Source organism: Mirounga angustirostris, unplaced genomic scaffold, assembly GCF_029215605.1.
Source record: "Mirounga angustirostris isolate CCGP_5_RB_7025 unplaced genomic scaffold, mMirAng1.0.hap1 SCAF_15, whole genome shotgun sequence".
Lineage (NCBI taxonomy): Eukaryota > Metazoa > Chordata > Mammalia > Carnivora > Phocidae > Mirounga > Mirounga angustirostris.
In genome coordinates, this window is record NW_026991723.1 from 16639588 (window position 1) to 16657879 (window position 18292).

An 18292-nucleotide genomic window follows, 5' to 3' on the forward strand; every position below is an offset into this window, starting at 1 on the left:
GTTGAATATCTTTTCATGTGTCAGTTAGCTATCTGTATGTCTTCTTTGGAAAAATGTCTATTCATGTCTTTTGCCCATTTCTTAATGGGCAAAATGTTTTTTGGCTGTTGAGTTTTTAAGTTCTGTATGGATTTTGGATATTAACCCTTTATCAGGTATGTCATTTGCAAATATCTTCTCCCATCCTGAAGGTTATCTTTTAGTTTTGTTGACTGTTTCCTTTGCTGTGCAAAAGCTTTTATCTTGATAAAGTCCCAATAGTTCATTCTTGCTTTTGTTTCCCTTGCCTCAGAAAACATATCTAGTAAGAAGTGGCTATGGCTGAGGTCAAAGAGGTTGCTGCCTATTTTCTCCTCTAGGATTTTGATGGTTCCCTGTCTCACATTTACATCTTCCATCCATTTTGAATTTATTTTTGTATATGGTGTGAGAAAGTGGTCCATTTTGATTCTTCTGCATGTAGCTGTCCAGTTTTCTCTACACCATTTGTTGAAGAGACTGTCTTTTCTCTGTTGGAATCTTTCCTGCTTTGTTGGAAATTAGTTGACCATATAGCTGTGGCTCCATTTCTAGGTTTTCTGTTTCTTTCCATTGACCTGTGTGTCTGTTTTTGTGCCAGTACCAGACTGTCTTCCTCACTACAGCTTTGTAATATAAATTGAAGCCTGGAATTGTGATGCCTCCAGCTCTGCTTTTCTTTTTCAACATTGCTTTGGCTATTCAGGGTCTTCTGTGGTTCCATACAAATTTTAGGATTGTGTGTTCCAGCTCTGAAAAAATCCTGGTGGTATTTTGATAGGGATTGCATTCAATGTGTAAATTGCTTTGGGTAGTATAGACATTTTAACAATATTTGTTCTTCCAGTCCATGAGCATGGAATGTTTTTCCATTTCTTTGTGTTATCTTCAATTTTCCTTCATAAGCGTTTTATAGTTTTCAGGCATGCTATAGTAATTCCAAGTGTGCTGGCTAGTATTGTCTAGCCTTCTATGTTACTGATTTGATCTAGCTTTAACTCCTAGCTCCCCCCTGGGTAGCTGATTTAATCAAGTTACTTAACTTATAACCAGCATTTTCAAATCTTTATAATGAACATAGCCATCAGGTTGCTGTTCAGATAAATAAAATTACGTGTAGTGTACATTTAGCACAATGTCTAAAACATAATGAGTGCTCAATACATGTTGCCTATAATAAAGATATTAAAAAGTTACCATTCTAATTGTTATTACTGCTGGGCAATGATGATCAGCACTGTAAATTAATAGGAAGGAATACTGTAAATTCCTTATTTGTCCTGGAGACCCTTGAAGACAGAAATTGGTCTTATCTAATAAGTCTAACCTTAGTGTCAGGCATAAGACATGGTAAGACTCCAAAGATATTTCTTGAATAGGATATACAGTGAACAGTTGTACAAAACTAAGGATTACACCTCTCTTCCCACCCTATCCCCTAAGATATCCCCAGAAGCCCTTTAACAGTAAGCAAACATCCAACCTCATGAAGCCCAGCCCATGTTTGTTTTCATCTGCAACATTCATGTGATCTTCCAGAACACACCACCCTCTACTCTCTCAATAAAGCAATGTACTAGCCCTACCACCACCCACAGTACTCTCTATCCTCACCCCCAGCAGATGCATACACCCAACAATCATTTCTCCTCCTCCTCCTCTCTGTTGTTACCAGCATCTCTGCTCCCCAAGTCCCTATCTACAAAATTTCAAAGATAATAGAGAATTCCAAAATATGACAACAAACTATAATAGTTTTCTAGGGCTGCCAAAACAAAGTAGCACAGACTGGGTGGCTTAAACAAAAAGACTTAATTCCCTCACAGTTCTGGAGGCCAGAAGTCCAAGATGAAGGTGTCATCATGTCCAGTTTCCTCTGAGGTATCTCTCCTTGGTTTGCAGGTGGCCACCTTCTCTCTGTGTCTTCACATGATCTTTCCTGAGTGTGTCTGTGTCCTAATCTTCTCTTCTTATAAGAACACCAATAATACTGGATCAGGGCCCACCTTAATGACCTCATTTAACCTAATTACCTCTTTAAAGACCTTATCTCCAAATACAGTCACATTCTGAGGTACTAGGGGTTAGAATTTCAACACATGAATTTGGGGGTGAAGGGAGGGGAGGCACATTTCAGCCTGTAACACACACCAAGAGTTTCTTCTGGTTACCAAAGCATCCTGAGGCTCTGTAACCTCTTAGTTGGTGACCCATAGGGAAACAGAGAAAAAGTTTCATTGGAAGCCAAAATGCAACCACATGATACCAATAATGATTCCCCCAAATACCTCCAAGGAAAGGCATTTGGACAGTCATTAGCCAAAGGGTTTCTATCATAATACTTGTGAGGACTTGGTGATACTAATGTAGCAAATGGGATTTCTAAAGGTTCACCAAAAAAAAAAAAACACTGGGAAAGGTGAGAATTCTAAAGGATGTTACAGTTGACCTTTGAACAAGGCAGGGATTAGGGGCACCAACCCCCTTGCAGTTGGAAATCTATGCATAATTTCTGACTCCCCAAAAACTTAATTACCAATAGCCTACTCTTGACCGGAAGCCTTATCAATAACAAAGAGTCAAATAGCACCTATTTCAGTACCGTATTATAAACTGTATTTTTACAGTAAACTAAACTAGAGAAAAGAATATTATTATGAAAATCATAAGGAAAATACATTTATACTGCTATACTATAAACAATCTGCATATAAGTGGACCCATGCAATTCAAACCACATTTTTCAACAGTCAACTGTAGTTGCTAAAAGACGCTGGCAAGCTAGAGGCCAGAATTTTCTTATTACTAAACAGCTCCGTACTGACAAAATTTAAGTCACCATTAATTAAAATTTTTGTAAAGCATCCAGCTTTACAAACAACAAGATTCTAAACCTGCTCTCCTTTTATTCCCCAAAACGTCACCAATCATGGTGCCAGATTTGGGCTTTACTTGTTCTGGAAGGCTTTCTTTGGGCAGAAGATGGCAAAAGAAATTTACTGCATAAACCTAAATACATTGAAAGGCAAAATAAATAGGAGACACGTGAAATGGTGAACTTCCTGGTTTTGAGCTATTTAATTAAGCTTCAAAACAAAAAGGGAGCAATGAGCTTTTTCCCCTTGGAAACGGAGAAATAGCAGAGCCCACTTTTGTGTTTACACTGAAACAGGTCCACTGAGCATCCTCTGTAAACATTAAATAATGATCACATAATATCAAAAATGAAAACCCTTATTATTTATTGAACTGGATCCCATGCTCTCAAGAAACCTGGTAAATGAGATTCTCAAAGGGTTTTATAAATGCTCTCTCATTATTGTTCACCTTTGTTTGAAAAGGTAAACATCTCATCTCCATTTCAGAGTTAGGGGTTAAGAGAAAGGTTAAACAAATTATATAAAGTTATACCAAAATCTGCCAATGATACAGACCAAGATCTGCTACCCCTTGAGGACTAAAAATCTCTTTGAAACATTAAGCAACTTACTAATTATTTTTAGGAGGGCATTTCACAAAAATATATTTTATCTGTACATCATGGTCTGGAAAGAAAAGTCACAAAATAATAACTGTGCGAAATTAAAAAAAAACGAAAAACAAAAAACAGTGAGGTTTCCAGAACGCTTTCTATTCTATGGACCCACCCATGTGGCTGGAGATTTGAAATGCTATTTTAAGTCTCATTTTCCTTCAGAAGTTAACCTCTGTGGAATAAAAGACTGTTAAGGGGAAAAAAATCTTCTCTGTCATTTGACTTTAACTTATGATAAATTGGCTTCAACTAGTTTCTTAGAAAATTGCCCAAGAAATGACTACAGAAAATTAAATACCAAGACTTCAAAGAGGCAAACACACAGCCTTCAAATTCCGACCTCAGAGAATAATCCTCCCTTTCTCATGCTTTGGAGAGATGTGAGTAAAGAAATCGGACTAGGGCATGGTAATGAACCATCTTTCAAATGACTTTTCTATCAATCTTCTTTTCAAAAGGTAATAAAGTGATGATTATTTCTAGGCAGTTTCTGGGAAGTTATAATCTCATTTCAACGGTCACCAGTAAGAAGGACCGTACTCTGGTATCACAACAATGTTAAGGGCAAGAACTGGTTGAGAATTCAATAGACAAGGTGTAGGTTGTTAAAAGCTATTTCCTGGAAAATTAAAACAGAGAGAGATCAAAAGAATTGTGTGGGGTCTTAAGGAATTGGTAATCGTTTCCTTCTAGATTAAAAATGCAAATCTGATTTATTACCTAGTGAATGAAATCCATTACCATTTGAAGGTTTTATTATTTCTTTCGACAAATAATGTTGGAAGCTTATGATGTGCCATGTTTTGTGCCAGATGCTGCTGACTAATGGAGAAAGACAACAAACTATGACTGGGGCATCTGTGTCATGACTTCTAGAACCTCAGTGGTCCGTCTCCTCGAAAACAGTTAACAAACAACCACCACCAAAAAAATGAAATTATTTTTTAAACATCCAGTAAATGGTTGTTTGAGAAGTCTTAATCACCTAGAACTTGTTTTGCAAAGCCACAGAAAATAATAACAGGGTGAGAAACACCCAAAACTATATCTGATCTCATTCCCCAGAGCTGTCAGGGGCTTTCAGATGTCATAGGGCAGAAGTCACTCCAGGAACATACAGCCTCATGGAGAGGAACGCCCTCAGGAAGGGCTCCTGCGAACCCAGCTGCTTCTCCTATCCCCCAAGTCAGATTCCATCTGTGAGAGGGGCTTTGTGCTAATGCAAGGATTATACAGCTCATTTTTCCTGAGTGGTTCCTAAAATCAGCCCTAGCTAGGTCTTCTTATTTGCCCTAATTCTCTTATCCCAGTCGGAACCTACTGCCCACAGGCAGATGAAGCATGGGACATATCACTGGATCCAACGTTCTCCCAGAAGTCAGTTTTTTTTAGTATAAACCAGAAATCCAAAGTTGGTACCCAAGAGGGGAAAAAAAAAATCAGAAAGAAACACGAGACATAAAGGTTTTTTAAGGGCAAAGAAATACTTTGTTCATTGCATCCTCATCACTCACACAGTACAGAGAAAGCACTTTGGTAAAACTCTGCGAATAAAACTGACCGAATGAATGAATGAATACCCACCCGTCTGTGGTCATGAATCACTCAAAAGTCATGACTGTCACATCGGTATTTGCATACAAGCAATCCCACAGGGATCTTTGCCCAGCACTTCATCTTTTTAATATATTATTCTGGTGATTTTTCTGAAAGAAAAGAAGGAAAAGGAAAGAAGAGGAAGAAAGGAAGAAAGAAGCACAACACAGAAATTTGAAGTCAAAACGCATTTGTTTTGAAGTTCCAGGCCAAGTAACAAATATTTGACCAATCAATTAATGCCTTTAGTTTGGCTCTTGGACAGGAAAACTGCCTCTTTCCACAGTTCAACACAGCACCGAAGTACCAAGAGATCACTTATTGACTTGCAGAATAGGATAAAGCAGTTAAGCCCTGAAAAAAGCATTAACATTTTATCCCATTGCCAATCAAGAAATCACCCAAATTTCCTGCCCACCGCCACCCAAGCCAAAGTACAAGGGGTATAAATTAGTCCTTTGCAACTCACACAAGAACCAGACGCAACCCTTGGCAAATTAAATCTGTGGCTCTGCAGCCCGATGTGCCTGGGCCACATTTCCCCTGAAGTATAATCTAGAAATGCAGGCATGTCGGTGAAAAAGCAAACCAGCTCATGTAAGGGCTAAAGACAAAGGGGAGTTGACATTTTTCAAGCCCTCCATTCCCTCCTTGTGTGAAAAGTTTATGCTTGTTCTGAGGTGGGGTGACCCTGACCAGTGCACAAGAGAGATGGCTGGTCCCCCAAAGGTTCTGGGCGGTGAGGCGTCCTGGGAGCCTTCCTTTGGGCCTTGGAAGCTGATTACATGTTCTCAGGCCATCCTCAAAATGCTCACCAGGGCACTCTTTTAAGCCACCGGCCCTCTGCACTGGAACGAAGCAAACACCTTCAAAGCACATTTCTAGTCAGAAACCCCATCTTGCCCCCAGAGGACCCGACAGAGTAACTTAGCCTGTAATATTATATACACAGCTTTGGAAAAGGGAGTCCTGTTTTAGAGGTTGGCTTAGTCAACTCTAACTGATGGTACCCCTGAGCTTAAGGGAAGGGAAAATATTTCGTGGCAACTCCTAGTTCCACATTATCCCTTGGTCCCCTTTAAGAAAAAGAATTTAAAAAGGATGCAGGAGCATTTGCTTTAGATTTCCCTTTTCCTTCCTTTCGGAGAAAACTGAAATGTCCAGGCATCATGTGGTTCGCTGACAAAACCTCAAATCCATCTAGATTTCACCAGGATACTAACTTTTTCACTGGTGAGACCAGGCAGGAGGGTGCTCCAGTCTGTGCAAAGACACCCCATTCCGTTGTTTTCCTTGTTGTTGCTATTCAAAGCCCTGCACCTTGGGAAAGGAGGAAGTCAAATGCCTTATTCATACACACGTACATACATAAACACAATACGTGGGTGAGGTAATGAACAGCAGTGGGGGCTCGAGTCAGTGCACACAGTGAGAACATAAATTAAATTAATCTCCCTGGTTCTTCAGTGCCCACCATCCTGCTCCAAGGGTTCTAAGCAACCAGCTAAAGCAATGAGGTATGAGGGAGCAGTATTCCCAGCTGGCTCGTCTGAGTGTCTTCCTCCCCAACTATGGGAGGACAAACACACACAGGTCGGTATCTGGGAGAACCCGTTCATCCAACACCAGTGAGGTCCTTCGGCAAGGCGAGACGCGAGGCTCAGAGGCATGTCTCAGGGAGGGCGCACGGTCAGGCCATCCTGACCGAGGCTCTGCAGTCACCTATGGTACTCCAATCCACCTCTGTTACCAGAGTTCCCGGAAAGGAGGGGAAGAGTTGGCGCCCTCTGGCTTCTCCTTCCTTTTTTACAGGCGGGTGAGGTCTTCTGGAGAATTACGACCCCTTTCCCTTGCTGGACGCCCCTCAGCTGGTTCTATTTTGCTATCAAGTCCCAAAGTGGAATTTATCCTTCCAGGAGAATAGTCATTTCTTTTTAAATCTGCAAGGAAAACAAGGAGGACGGTTATAGGGGATCCTCAAGAAGGTAGAGTTCACACAGATAAATTGAATGTTAGGTCTGGCCAAGTGCTCAGAAAGGACCCTGCTTCCTCAGGTGGCAGATACGTGAAACTTGAACCCTCCACCGTGTCCAGACTAACCCCTGCCCCAGAGTCCTCGTGTCACTCTAACTCCCCAGTGCGGCTGTTGGGGCAGGGTTGGGGGAAGGTTTGACGGCTGGATTCCCATATGCAGTGCCCTGTAATGCACACTCGGCTGGAGGTAATTGAGGCCAACCTGGAAACAGGGCGTTTTCATTGCTGGATGATGCACAGGATCAGGGAATTCAGCCAAAAAGGTGGATACGAGATTTCAGGGGTCTGTGTTCTGCAACAAAGTTGTCCCTCAGGTTTGGAGTAGTGCCGAGGAAGGTTTCATCCAGTTCCCGGATCCTATGCCCCCTAAAGCCTCCTTCTTCCATTTGAAAAGGAAATTATCCAACGAGAACACTGATGGGGGTATAACCTTTGGGGAGAAGCTGATGGAGGAGGGTGGGCTTTTTATGTTTATCATTTAGTGCTGTATTGATTAAGCTTGTTAACCTTGAATATGTATTCCTTATATTACTTTTTAATGTTATAAGGGGGTTATCTGGATATAAAACTAATACATATTACAGTTTACTGATAACCAACATTTATTGAACATATCCATAGGTTGCTTCACTCCTCACATCAATTTTATGAGCTACGTGCTATTATACTCAGTTTATGGGTAAGAAAAATCAAGGCTGAAGGTCACATAGCTAGTAAAAAGCGTTACTGGGACATGAGCTCAATCTATCTGGCTCTGGATTCCATGCTCTTATACACTCTTCTGAACCACCTTTCCTTTAAAAAAAGAAAGGGAGGGGACACCTGGGTGGCTCAGTCGGTTAGGCGTCTGCCTTCGGCTCAGGTCATGATCCCAGGGTCCTGGGATCAAGTCCCACATCGGGCTCCCTGCTCATCGGGAAGCCTGCTTCCCCCTCTCCCACTCCCCCTGCCTGTGTTCCCTCTCTTGCTGTGTCTCTCTCTGTCAAATAAATAAAATTTTTAAAAAATAATAAAAATAAAAAAGTAAAAAAGAGAGATAAAGCATAATCAAGAGCAAAGAAAAATCACCTGCAGTTGTTTTCCTAAGCTTTTTTTAATATTCATATTACCAAATGTCTTGAATAAGTGAGGATATTCCTTATTTCCACTTAAATGTGTTAATTAAAGTGTTGGAAACAAAAATCACGCCTACAAATGGAGGATACTGAGTTACTCAAAACCCACCATCATGGGTTAAAAATAAATAAATAAATAAAAGATCTCAACCTTCATCATGCAGAAGAGCTAACTTGGGCTCAAGGATGGAAGCAGTGAGTTACACCTCCCGTCTCCTGTTCTCCCGGCTGATCAGATACAGTCCCTGTGTCTTCCAGAGAGGACGCCATTGGGCAGCGTGGCCAGTGTGCTGTGGACTGATCTCTCTGCCCAAGTCGGCCACGTATCTGTGAGACAGAGTTCTGAGCCGCTGCAAGACGAGAGGGATAGTCCCCCCCTCTGCTGCTCCAGTCTGATCCCCCCACCCCCACCCGCACCCCCTCTGCCACTCCTGGCTGATGGGCTAACTCCCACTGGAACTAGAAGCCTGCTCCCCATCCCCGTCTTTGGCTATGCTATGCTCACAAGAGCTTCTCAACCTCCTACCTCTACCTCCAACAGGATTAGAAATTGCCCTTCTCTGTTGTACATTTACACCTACTCCAGACCAAGTTACCATGGATGCTGATCTTTTACTAATTTCTGATCCGGGGCATGATCCTTTATTCTAAGGCAGGAAGGGCTACTCAGCTTAAAACACGTGAGATTCCAGTCTAAGGACAAGTTTGGTATGACCTAAGAAAAATAGTGAACGATCAGGGACAGACATGAAGCATCCCTTCTGGAATAAAAGAAAAGAATTCAACAGAGCTGGGACTGCCAGTCTGGGGGACACAGACCTCTAGCTGCTTGCTCTTATGCTAAGAACATTTGTCCGCGGTGACTGTATCAGTTTCGGAGAAAGTGTGCGATGTTGTCAAATCAGATTTTTTTTTTTTAAATACACATTGCAATGTATGTTTAATGTGACAGGCTTCTGTAGTGAAAAGCATGACTTTAACTGATGGCTGTCGTCTCCCTAGAGACTCCACGGTCCCAAGTGTCCAATGAGTAAGTAAGAATTGAAATCCTGTGGACACCACACAGGACTCAGAGTGGGAGGGGTGGGGGAGACCTGCCTCAGTTCAATTTTACCCCAGTGAAGTCGGTAAACCTTTCCCCTTGGAGAGACTGTGACAAGTATTGGGCCCAATGTTGTTTTATCACATTTTGGCAGAACCTGAAGTAAATCCCCGTCCTTTTAATCCCCTCAGAGACTTGAAAAATTTGCAGTCAGAAAGTCAGGCCTCGACTGTGAATGAGATAAAAATGTGATTGAGATTTTCGACTCTATCCCAGGTTACAATGGATGTTGTTCTAGGAGAGATTTACTTAGAGAGAAACAGAATTGTGTGGGGGCATACCCGGGAGTTTGAGCTTCCGGCAGCAGGAGTTGCAACGATGTTTTGCAATGAAGTTTCTAATTGCATCTTCCCCTAAATTGGCTGGTCCAAACACCATTCCTCTTGATCTAGAGGAAATATCAGAATATCAATGAGATCACAGCGAAGGAAAAGGAGCTCAACTGGGATTCTCTGAGATACCGAACAGTATCCCATAGTAACCCAGTAAATCTGAAGGAGCCAACAAAGAACAGAGCAGTTTGGGGAAGCAACAATGTTAGGTTTGCAAATTTAAAATTCAAATGCACTTCAATCTTTGTACCCAACTCCAAGACCTGCTGTGAAACTCATTTCAACGCTAATCTGATAGAAGAGTGAATTTTCTATGTACCACAGTAAAACAAAATACAGTGAGACCCTTTTCACTGCATATGGGGTGAGAGAATGACATTCATCACCAAATGTTCTTTCTACTCTCGTCCCCGAAAGGTGAGGGAAGACGTAAAAGAAACTTGCTGTCGGAACAGACCTTCTGAAAAGGTTCATATACCTTGTTTCAAACCCAAATACTTTGCAGAGAATAAATGACGTCCTCAGAAAGTGCCTGTCACAGCCCTACTTCTAGTACTCACAGCTCTTTCAACAGTTGGTTTTTATCCTGCAAACTGCTCCTTCTTTGTGGAAAGACAAGACCACTAGGAGACAGTGACTGTGGAAGTAAACTACATATGCTAAGTGTAAGTGACAAGATTATAAACAGAACCAGCATATCTTCGGCACATTTTGAATACTCCACAACACGACAGATTCCCTAGCGGATTCGAGGATGTTCATCCGTGATCAGATCACGCACAACGGTCTCCTCGGGTGGACACTCTACACACCACGGAACAGAGTACACCAGAAACACTTCCAGAGAAACTTTATGAAAGCTAATAGTTTAACGACATGCAGAGTGGAAACAGCCCATTCTAAAATCTGAACTCAATTACCACCCTTAAAAACCACGACTTAAGAAAAAAGAAAAGCAAACTATCACAAAAGGAAACAATAAACTTCGCTTCTAAGGAATGTGGTTTTTCAAAAGGGACGTGGTGTAAAAACGGACTTTTTTTTCCATCTGAGCATTGAAACATTTATCTCAATTTCCACTTCCTTTTGGCAGAACAACAGTGCCGCTCTGAAGATGTGCCAAGCTCGGAATGAGGGCTGATGTCAGTTTGCTCTCAGATTGCCTCGTTGCTCCGAGGCCGAGTAGGTGGAGGAAATCTCTTGGGAGGACAACGTGAACAGACACCCAGGATTAACTTTCCTGGTCACTCAATCGCCCTTACAAAGTGCGGCTCTGCTGGGATCTACCCGGCTGCCTAAGCTGCCTCTTGGTAACTACTCCTCTTTTGCAGTGCATCTGCTAAGGAACCTCTTCAATAAGATGAAACCGAATGTGGCAAAAAAAAAAAAAAAAAGTAGAACCGCTCGCTATTTAGTACCAGAACTCTTATGATGCCAACTGAGTGAAAAATAAGGTGTTGTTTCTGTCATTCAAATGGAAGCATTCTTTTTATATTCTCTCTAGCGTGACCCCGTTGGATTACTTCACTCCTGTATTCCACCTGCCATTTCTTCCCTCCCTGGAAAGCAGGAAATCACCCCCAACTTAGAGATGTACCCCTGATTCTCAGATAAAAGCTGTAAGCTAAATGATTTCCCTGTGAGCTCTGCAAAGGTTAACACAAAAGAATCAAAGTTTCTCTACAATGTCTGTATGAGGGGCGTGACCACTCCCAGTGCAGGGGAGAGGGGGAGGGGGTCATGGAAACTTTCACTGGGATCTGTTGCATCTACAGTCCTATGGCACGCTACAGACTTGCAGTCTCAGATAGCCAAGTGAAAAGCAACAACAACAACAACAACAAGCTGTTTTCCAGATTTTCCACAGCACAGGAAAAGCAGTGGTAGCTTGGTTCCACGAGGGAGGGAACACCAATTAGTGCCAAGTATACACAGATTTCCTAAGGAACCTGTAATCACCATCACCATCATTTTGTACTTGCCACAGGCCCCCATCCAGCAAGGCAGTAAGTGGAAAACCACCCCAGACTGCCCGTCACTGAGGCCACCTCCACCGAGGCCCAGTGACCCGAGGAAGCGCAGTACGCGGCCAGACAGGGTTCGGGGGAGAAGCCGGATGACCGTGTCTTCACATGCACAAGTGTGGGGAAGGATGGGGGACAACAGGCACCACAGATAATATCAGAATCTGTACCCCAAAAAACTCTTCTCCTTTTGTAGAGGATTCTTCCCTTTTGGTGACCCTTTGTCCTCGTAGGCAAGTTAACCATCTCCACTGAGATGCAGTTTTCTCCTTTGGGAACAGGGATGGAAGAGGCCTACTCCCAGTGTGGTTGTGAAGGGTAAAGCAAATACGGGAAAGCACTTGCTTAAACGGGCACTTTGCAAACTTCCGTTGACACCAGATCACCTGCGGATCTTGTCACAGTTCAGATTCTGATTCAGTAGGTCTAGGGAGGGTCTTGAGAGTTTGCATGGCGGACAGTCTCCCAGGTGGTGCTGCCATGACAGGTCTGTGGCCCGTGCTTTGGGTAGCAAAGGTTCATCCAATGAAAAGTTATCTTCACCAGGAAAACCAACAGCACCCCAAATTAGGTGACCCCACAAAACCAGGCAGGCTCCAGTGATGCCATCCTATCAGTCTCCAAAGTTCCTATCTTCAAGTCATAAACAGTAAAGTTTGCCCTAAGGCAAGAGGTTCCCATCCTTGGTTGCCCAGCAGAATCACATGGGGGAACTTCTCCAAAAATACAAACATCAGGGCCCCATCCTCAGAAGTTCTGATTGGATACTTCATTCTCAGAAGCGTTTGTTTCTTTTTCTTTTTCTTTTTTTAGTTTCCTAGGTGACCTTAATGGAAATTGAGACCCACTGGGCTACAGAATGCAATTAAATACTCCACTGTCATGTGTGAAAATGTAATCTTAGAATTCTAAAAGTTGGAAATATTCAGGTCATATTAAATGATACATACCAAGGTCAAAATGTAATAGATGACATAGTATACATAAACTTGGTTCATTCTATATGCAAAACATTTTTCACTGCAAAATTGTGAAGGAAGTACTTATAGTACAAGTTTCCTACTACAAACCCTTGGGCACACAGGGCTATTGAAGAAATAATATCCTTAGCTAAAAACACTTTAGCTCTGCTAAAATAAATTAAAAAAATAATAAAGCCTTTATCTGTACCCTAAGGGTTACAACATGAAGTCCATGCTCAAATACCATAGAAGTTGGATGCATAGGGGCATTATGGGTCACCTTTACCTTCTCTAACTCACCTAGTCCAAAGAGATAGCTAATATACTTTTAGATGGACCTCTCTGCATAGATGTCTACAGATGAGAAGATATTCAGAGTAAATCATTGAGGAAAAGAAGAGCATTAAAGCATGAATGTTTACAATATGAGTGCTGTGGGTGAGAAGTAAAAATTTCAGATGTTATTATATGAACATTGCCCACATATGTAATTTCTTATATATATATATATATTTTTTTTTTTTTTTCCTACAACCCAGGGGTCAAGTGCACACACGTAGGACAACTGAGAAGTAAAAATACCATATGCTAGCATTTCTCAAAGTGTGGTCTCCAGACCAGCAGCATCAGAATCATCTGGGAGCTTGTTACCTTATTTGACCTCACCCCAAACCCACTGAATCACGAACATAGCAATCTGTGGTTTAACAAGCTCCCTGGCTTATGTTTGAGAACCACTGTCGTCTGCCATATTGGTCAGTCCTTAATCGGCCCCACCACTACTTTGCCCTCCACCTTCAACAGAAGAATACAACCTCAGACCTTCCACTGCCAAGATTTCCCAAAAGCCTCCATATGGGATCAAATGCCCATGGGAATTCAAAGGACAGGCAGACGACTCATTCTTCTATATAATTTAAACTGCATCCCTGAATTAAGTCAGGTGATCTGATGCTTCATACGTAATCCCCGTTGTTCTGGCCTCGTGTAGGTTTGCTGTTACTGACTGGCACACTTTAGGCCTTTTGTTTTATAGGCACGTGATGGAAGACCCTGCCCATGATAAGACGCAGTGACTCCATTGGGAGGACAACAAGGGAAGCTGGGCTCCTCCTTTGACATTAATTGTTTTCCTGTCAAAGCCTACAGAAGCTGAGCTTACCCATCTTTCCTGTTTGCTTGGGCCACCAGAAAACTCAGAGTTAAATTTGCAACAAAATCTGAGTTACTGCATTGGTCTTTATACTTTCCATTTACGTGTATTAACTCCAAATTTCATCTTATTTTATTTCCATATGGTCTTTTTGCCACCATTTCCTAATCTATGCATTTTTAAAAAATCTTATTGTATTGGATATAGATATATAATATGACATCCAATACAGATATCCAGCTTATATGTAAATATAAGCTATCTCAAAATCTTCCTGGGATCTAGGCAAGAAATATAAATGTTTAAATTTTTAAAAAAACCATATCCAGGGGCGCCTGGGTGGCTCAGTCCTTAAGTGTCTGCCTTCGGCTCAGGTCATGATCCCAGGGTCCTGGGATGGAGCCCCCCATTGGGCTCCCTGCTCGGCAAGAAGCCTGCTTCTCCCTCTCCCACTCCCCCTGTTTGTGTTCTCCTCTGTCTCTCTCTGTCAAATAAATAAATAAAATCTTAAAAAAAAAACCATATACAATGTGTTAAAGGCAATTTTCTAAATGATAACATCATAAATCAACTTACTGTTTGTCTTCAGGTTTTATAACAGATGGATCAGTCAAATTTTCTCCAACACCTCCAAAGAAAAAATGAAATGCTTTTAGCAAATGGGGATTTCATCTCCTCAGAAATTCGAGAAAATAATAACAAATTCTTAATTTCTTTCTTTAAACTTACATTCACCCTGTAGTAAATTCGACATTATGTAAATTCAACGTACCATAAAAATTACCCAGGTGTGCTTGAAAATTTTAGTAAATTCACTGTCTCCCACAACCCCCTCTGCTATGCTGTAATAATCTTCGAGGCCACAAATGAACACTTTATTGGTGTGTTCAGTTACTGAGAGTAGCATCCATCATTCATTTACCATTTGTCTATACTAGACATTCTAATTATATTCTCTGTAATTCTCAGCAACTCTAAAAGGAAAGTATTAGCATCCTCATACCCTCGTTTTGCCAACGAGTACACTGATGTTCAAGAAGATTAAGCAGCTTTTTGTCAGAGGCTGCATAGTTCACGAGTGATAAGAGGATGCGCACTGAGCCAAAGCTTGTGTGCCTCCCATGAGGCCATGAGCTCCGCAGGTGGAGTCCACCAGTGCCCAGCAAGGCACAAGGGGCTGCGAGGTTCTGCAGGTACAACCTCTCCTCCATCAAAGACACCCATCAGATACTATATATATATACACGGCATTTATCAACAGTAGCCTATAAACCCAGATTCTTGATCTGGATGCTGGTTACAGACGTGTTTAGTTGTGAAAATTCCTTGAGAGGTATGCTTCTGCCGTGTGCACTTTCCTGAACGAATGTTTTTCTTCCATTACATTTAGTTTTTCAAAAACGGACACCCAAGCGTAAAAGGACAGCAGGAGTGGAATTTAGCGCCGACACCAATCGAAACAGCAATCGACATCCAGAGTGAATCTCTGTTATAAAATGCAAGTGGGGAAGGAGCCGTTTTCCATCAGCTCTAACGTGTACAGGCAGGCTGATCGGACGGACACGCACCATTTGGGCATACCCCAGCCCCTTCGGAGATCGGCCTCTAGTCTGCACTGGTTCTCTTTGCTTGGAAGAGAGCAACCTTGCGGGAAAATGATTTAAAAATCATATGAAAGGGGTGCCTGCGTGGCTCAGTCGGTTAAGCATCTGCCTTCGGCTCAGGTCATGATCCCAGGGTCCTGGGATCGAGCCCCACATCAGGCTCCCTGCTCCCTCTGCCCCTCCCCCCTGCTTGTGCTTGCTCGCTCTCTCAAATAAATAAATAAATAAATAAATAAATAAATAAATAAATAAATAAATAAAATCTTTTTTAACAATCTTATTGAAATGTAGAGCTTTATTATGTATTTCTATTCGGTAAAAAATATTCATGTTTTCTAACCACTATTTTAAAAAGAATTTTTTTTTTTTTGCCATGCTCGTTTTACCAGCTAAACCTTTCATAAGAAAATGTAATCCTTGGGGTGCCTGGGTGGCTCAGTTGGTTAAGCGACTGCCTTCGGCTCAGGTCATGATCCTGGAGTCCCGGGATCGAGTCCCGCATCGGGCTCCCTGCTCGGCGGGGAGTCTGCTTCTCCCTCTGACCCTCCCCCCTCTCATGTGCTCTCTCTCATTCTCTCTCTCTCTCAAATAAATAAATAAAATCTTTAAAAGAAAGAAAGAAAGAAAATGTAATCCTTGTAGTTTATAGACCCTTCCCCCAAGAACCTGACTTCCTTAGAAAAATAACCTGTTTAGTGTAGGGGTTTTCAACCATGTTTGTGTCAGGACCCTCTTTGCTTGTCTGGGGAAAAGAAGGGACCCCCTTCTCAGAATAATGTTTTAAAAATGCATAATTTAAATACATAAGATGACAAAGGAAACCAGTGATACTGAAATACAGTCATCAAAATATTTAAGTTGCACCGCAATACATGTGCTTCTTTGTTAACACATTAACTAACAGAATGTAGTGCAAGTGTGTAACTTGCGTATCACTTGTGTACCATAACATCATAACTTGCGTATCACTTGTGTACCATAACATCAAGTGATACACATAAACAGTGTTTTGCCGTATCTGCCAGCACCATAATGTGAGATGTTAATATCAGTAACTGCTATTGCAAATGGTCATGGGTACTGCTAATGCCTCTGTGGTTTGTGGTCTCCCCTATAATCGAAGGAAATGATGAGTTTCAGTTGTAGGTTAGTGAAAACGGTGTAATTTGTTTTCTCACCAAAGTTCACAAACCCTCTGAATTCTCTTTCTTTAAGAGCCTCTGGCTTACAATCTTCGTACACGGATTTTGTATGGCGGAAAGGAAAAGTAAGGCTGAAGGGGAGGTGTGTCAAATGTGATTGGCTCAGGCTTTATTCTTTTTAAAGAAAAAGTCACAGGAAGACACTGGGCTCTTTATACTTTTCTCATTACAGACACAAGAAGGAACAGCCTCGACTGACTCCACTTTTCTAATGATGTAGTAAATAAACAGAAAACCAGACAGGAAGATAGTCCGAGGACCATCAGCAGAGAGACTACAGAGGCTAAAAATCCTTTTCATGCTTAAGCTCAGACCTAACTTAAAGCCTGGACTTCCCAGCAATGATGAAAGCTTTCGGCTGGTGGCTATGGAAACTGTAAATTTAAGCTGGAAATATGCATAGTACCCAAAGAGGTCATATCAGTTGGGGAAAAGGAAGTTTATAGGGGAGAAAAAGTCTGATCAAAATCACATCAGCTCCAGTTTACTTTAAATCTTGTTGCCTGTTAGATAGGCAGGAGTCAAAAGGTCCCACTCATGTCTCCGTCACCTACTAGTTATGTGACCTGGACACCTTCTCTAATCTCTCTGAATCCCAGTATTCTCAATGAAAGTGTGAATAATAATGGGTCTTATCTTATATGCTTACTGAGGATTAAATGAACTATTATATACAAGCCGCTTAGCAAAGTGTCTGACCCAGACGAAGCTAAAAAAATGTCAACTGCTATCTTTAATATCTTTATTCTATCAAGACCTCTTCTGAAATAAAATTCTATTTTCTTACCACTGGTTAAATCATGTTCTGATGATCTCATTTCCCTAATGAATAAATCTCTCTAAAAGAATGAGGGTAGAGTCTCCAAAAACCTTTATATCCCTAAACCCAATCTGACAATTCAAAGCGTAACTACTAAATACATATTTTGGGGCCCTCCAATGGCAGAAGGAACATTCTAGAGAGAGAGAGAGAAAATATGGAAGAGAACTATGCATTTCAACATCCAAAATTCCCAATCACACCTGTTTACCGACGTTAGTAAGGTAAATGCCATGTGCGGGTGTATGCTGCATGCCCTTGTGAGAAACTCAGACACAAACGTTCTGATCCCAACCACCCTGGGATACAGCCGTGAACCTCTAAATCTGTGGAAATAAGTTACCTTCTTTGTAGCAGCAGAATTCATGATGATCGTGTTGATGGGAATGCTGACTTATTCTGCAAAGTGCTTTGTTGAATAAAAAAAATCTATTATCTCCAAAGTTCTTTGAAAAATATAACGAGCTTTTAAAAAAAGAATGCTCTAGGGGCGCCTGGGTGGCTCAGTCGGTTAAGCGTCTGACTCTTGATTTCGGCTCAGGTCATGATCTCAGGGTCGTGAGCTTGAGCCCCACAAGGACTCCGGACTGGGCATAGAGCTTGCTTGGGATTCTCTCTCTCCTTCTCCCTTGGCCCTCCCCCCAGCCTCTGTCTCTCCCTCTAAAAAAAAAAAAGAGAGAGAGAGAATGCTCTAGACCACCATGATTTGAAGGGTAATTGTTTTTCATTGGCGTTACTGGGAATCAAATGTTGGATTTCACATGTAATGATGATGATGCAGGCCCTCACATGTGG

The 18292-nt window shown here is 41.7% G+C and overlaps 1 protein-coding gene across 1 annotated transcript in view; it reads right to left on the minus strand.

Moving 5' to 3' along the window:
* Positions 1–6294: 6294 nt before the first annotated feature.
* Positions 6295–18292, minus strand: part of TRPM6 (transient receptor potential cation channel subfamily M member 6) — a 167050-nt gene continuing 155052 nt past the window's right edge. Inside the window, exons 37-39 of the mRNA XM_054509173.2 lie at positions 14448–14499; positions 9682–9788; positions 6295–7089 (exon numbers count right to left, since the gene is read on the minus strand). Coding sequence (XP_054365148.1) covers positions 6956–7089; positions 9682–9788; positions 14448–14499 — 293 coding nt within the window. The 3' untranslated portion in view covers positions 6295–6955. The remainder of the gene's footprint in view (positions 7090–9681; positions 9789–14447; positions 14500–18292) is intronic.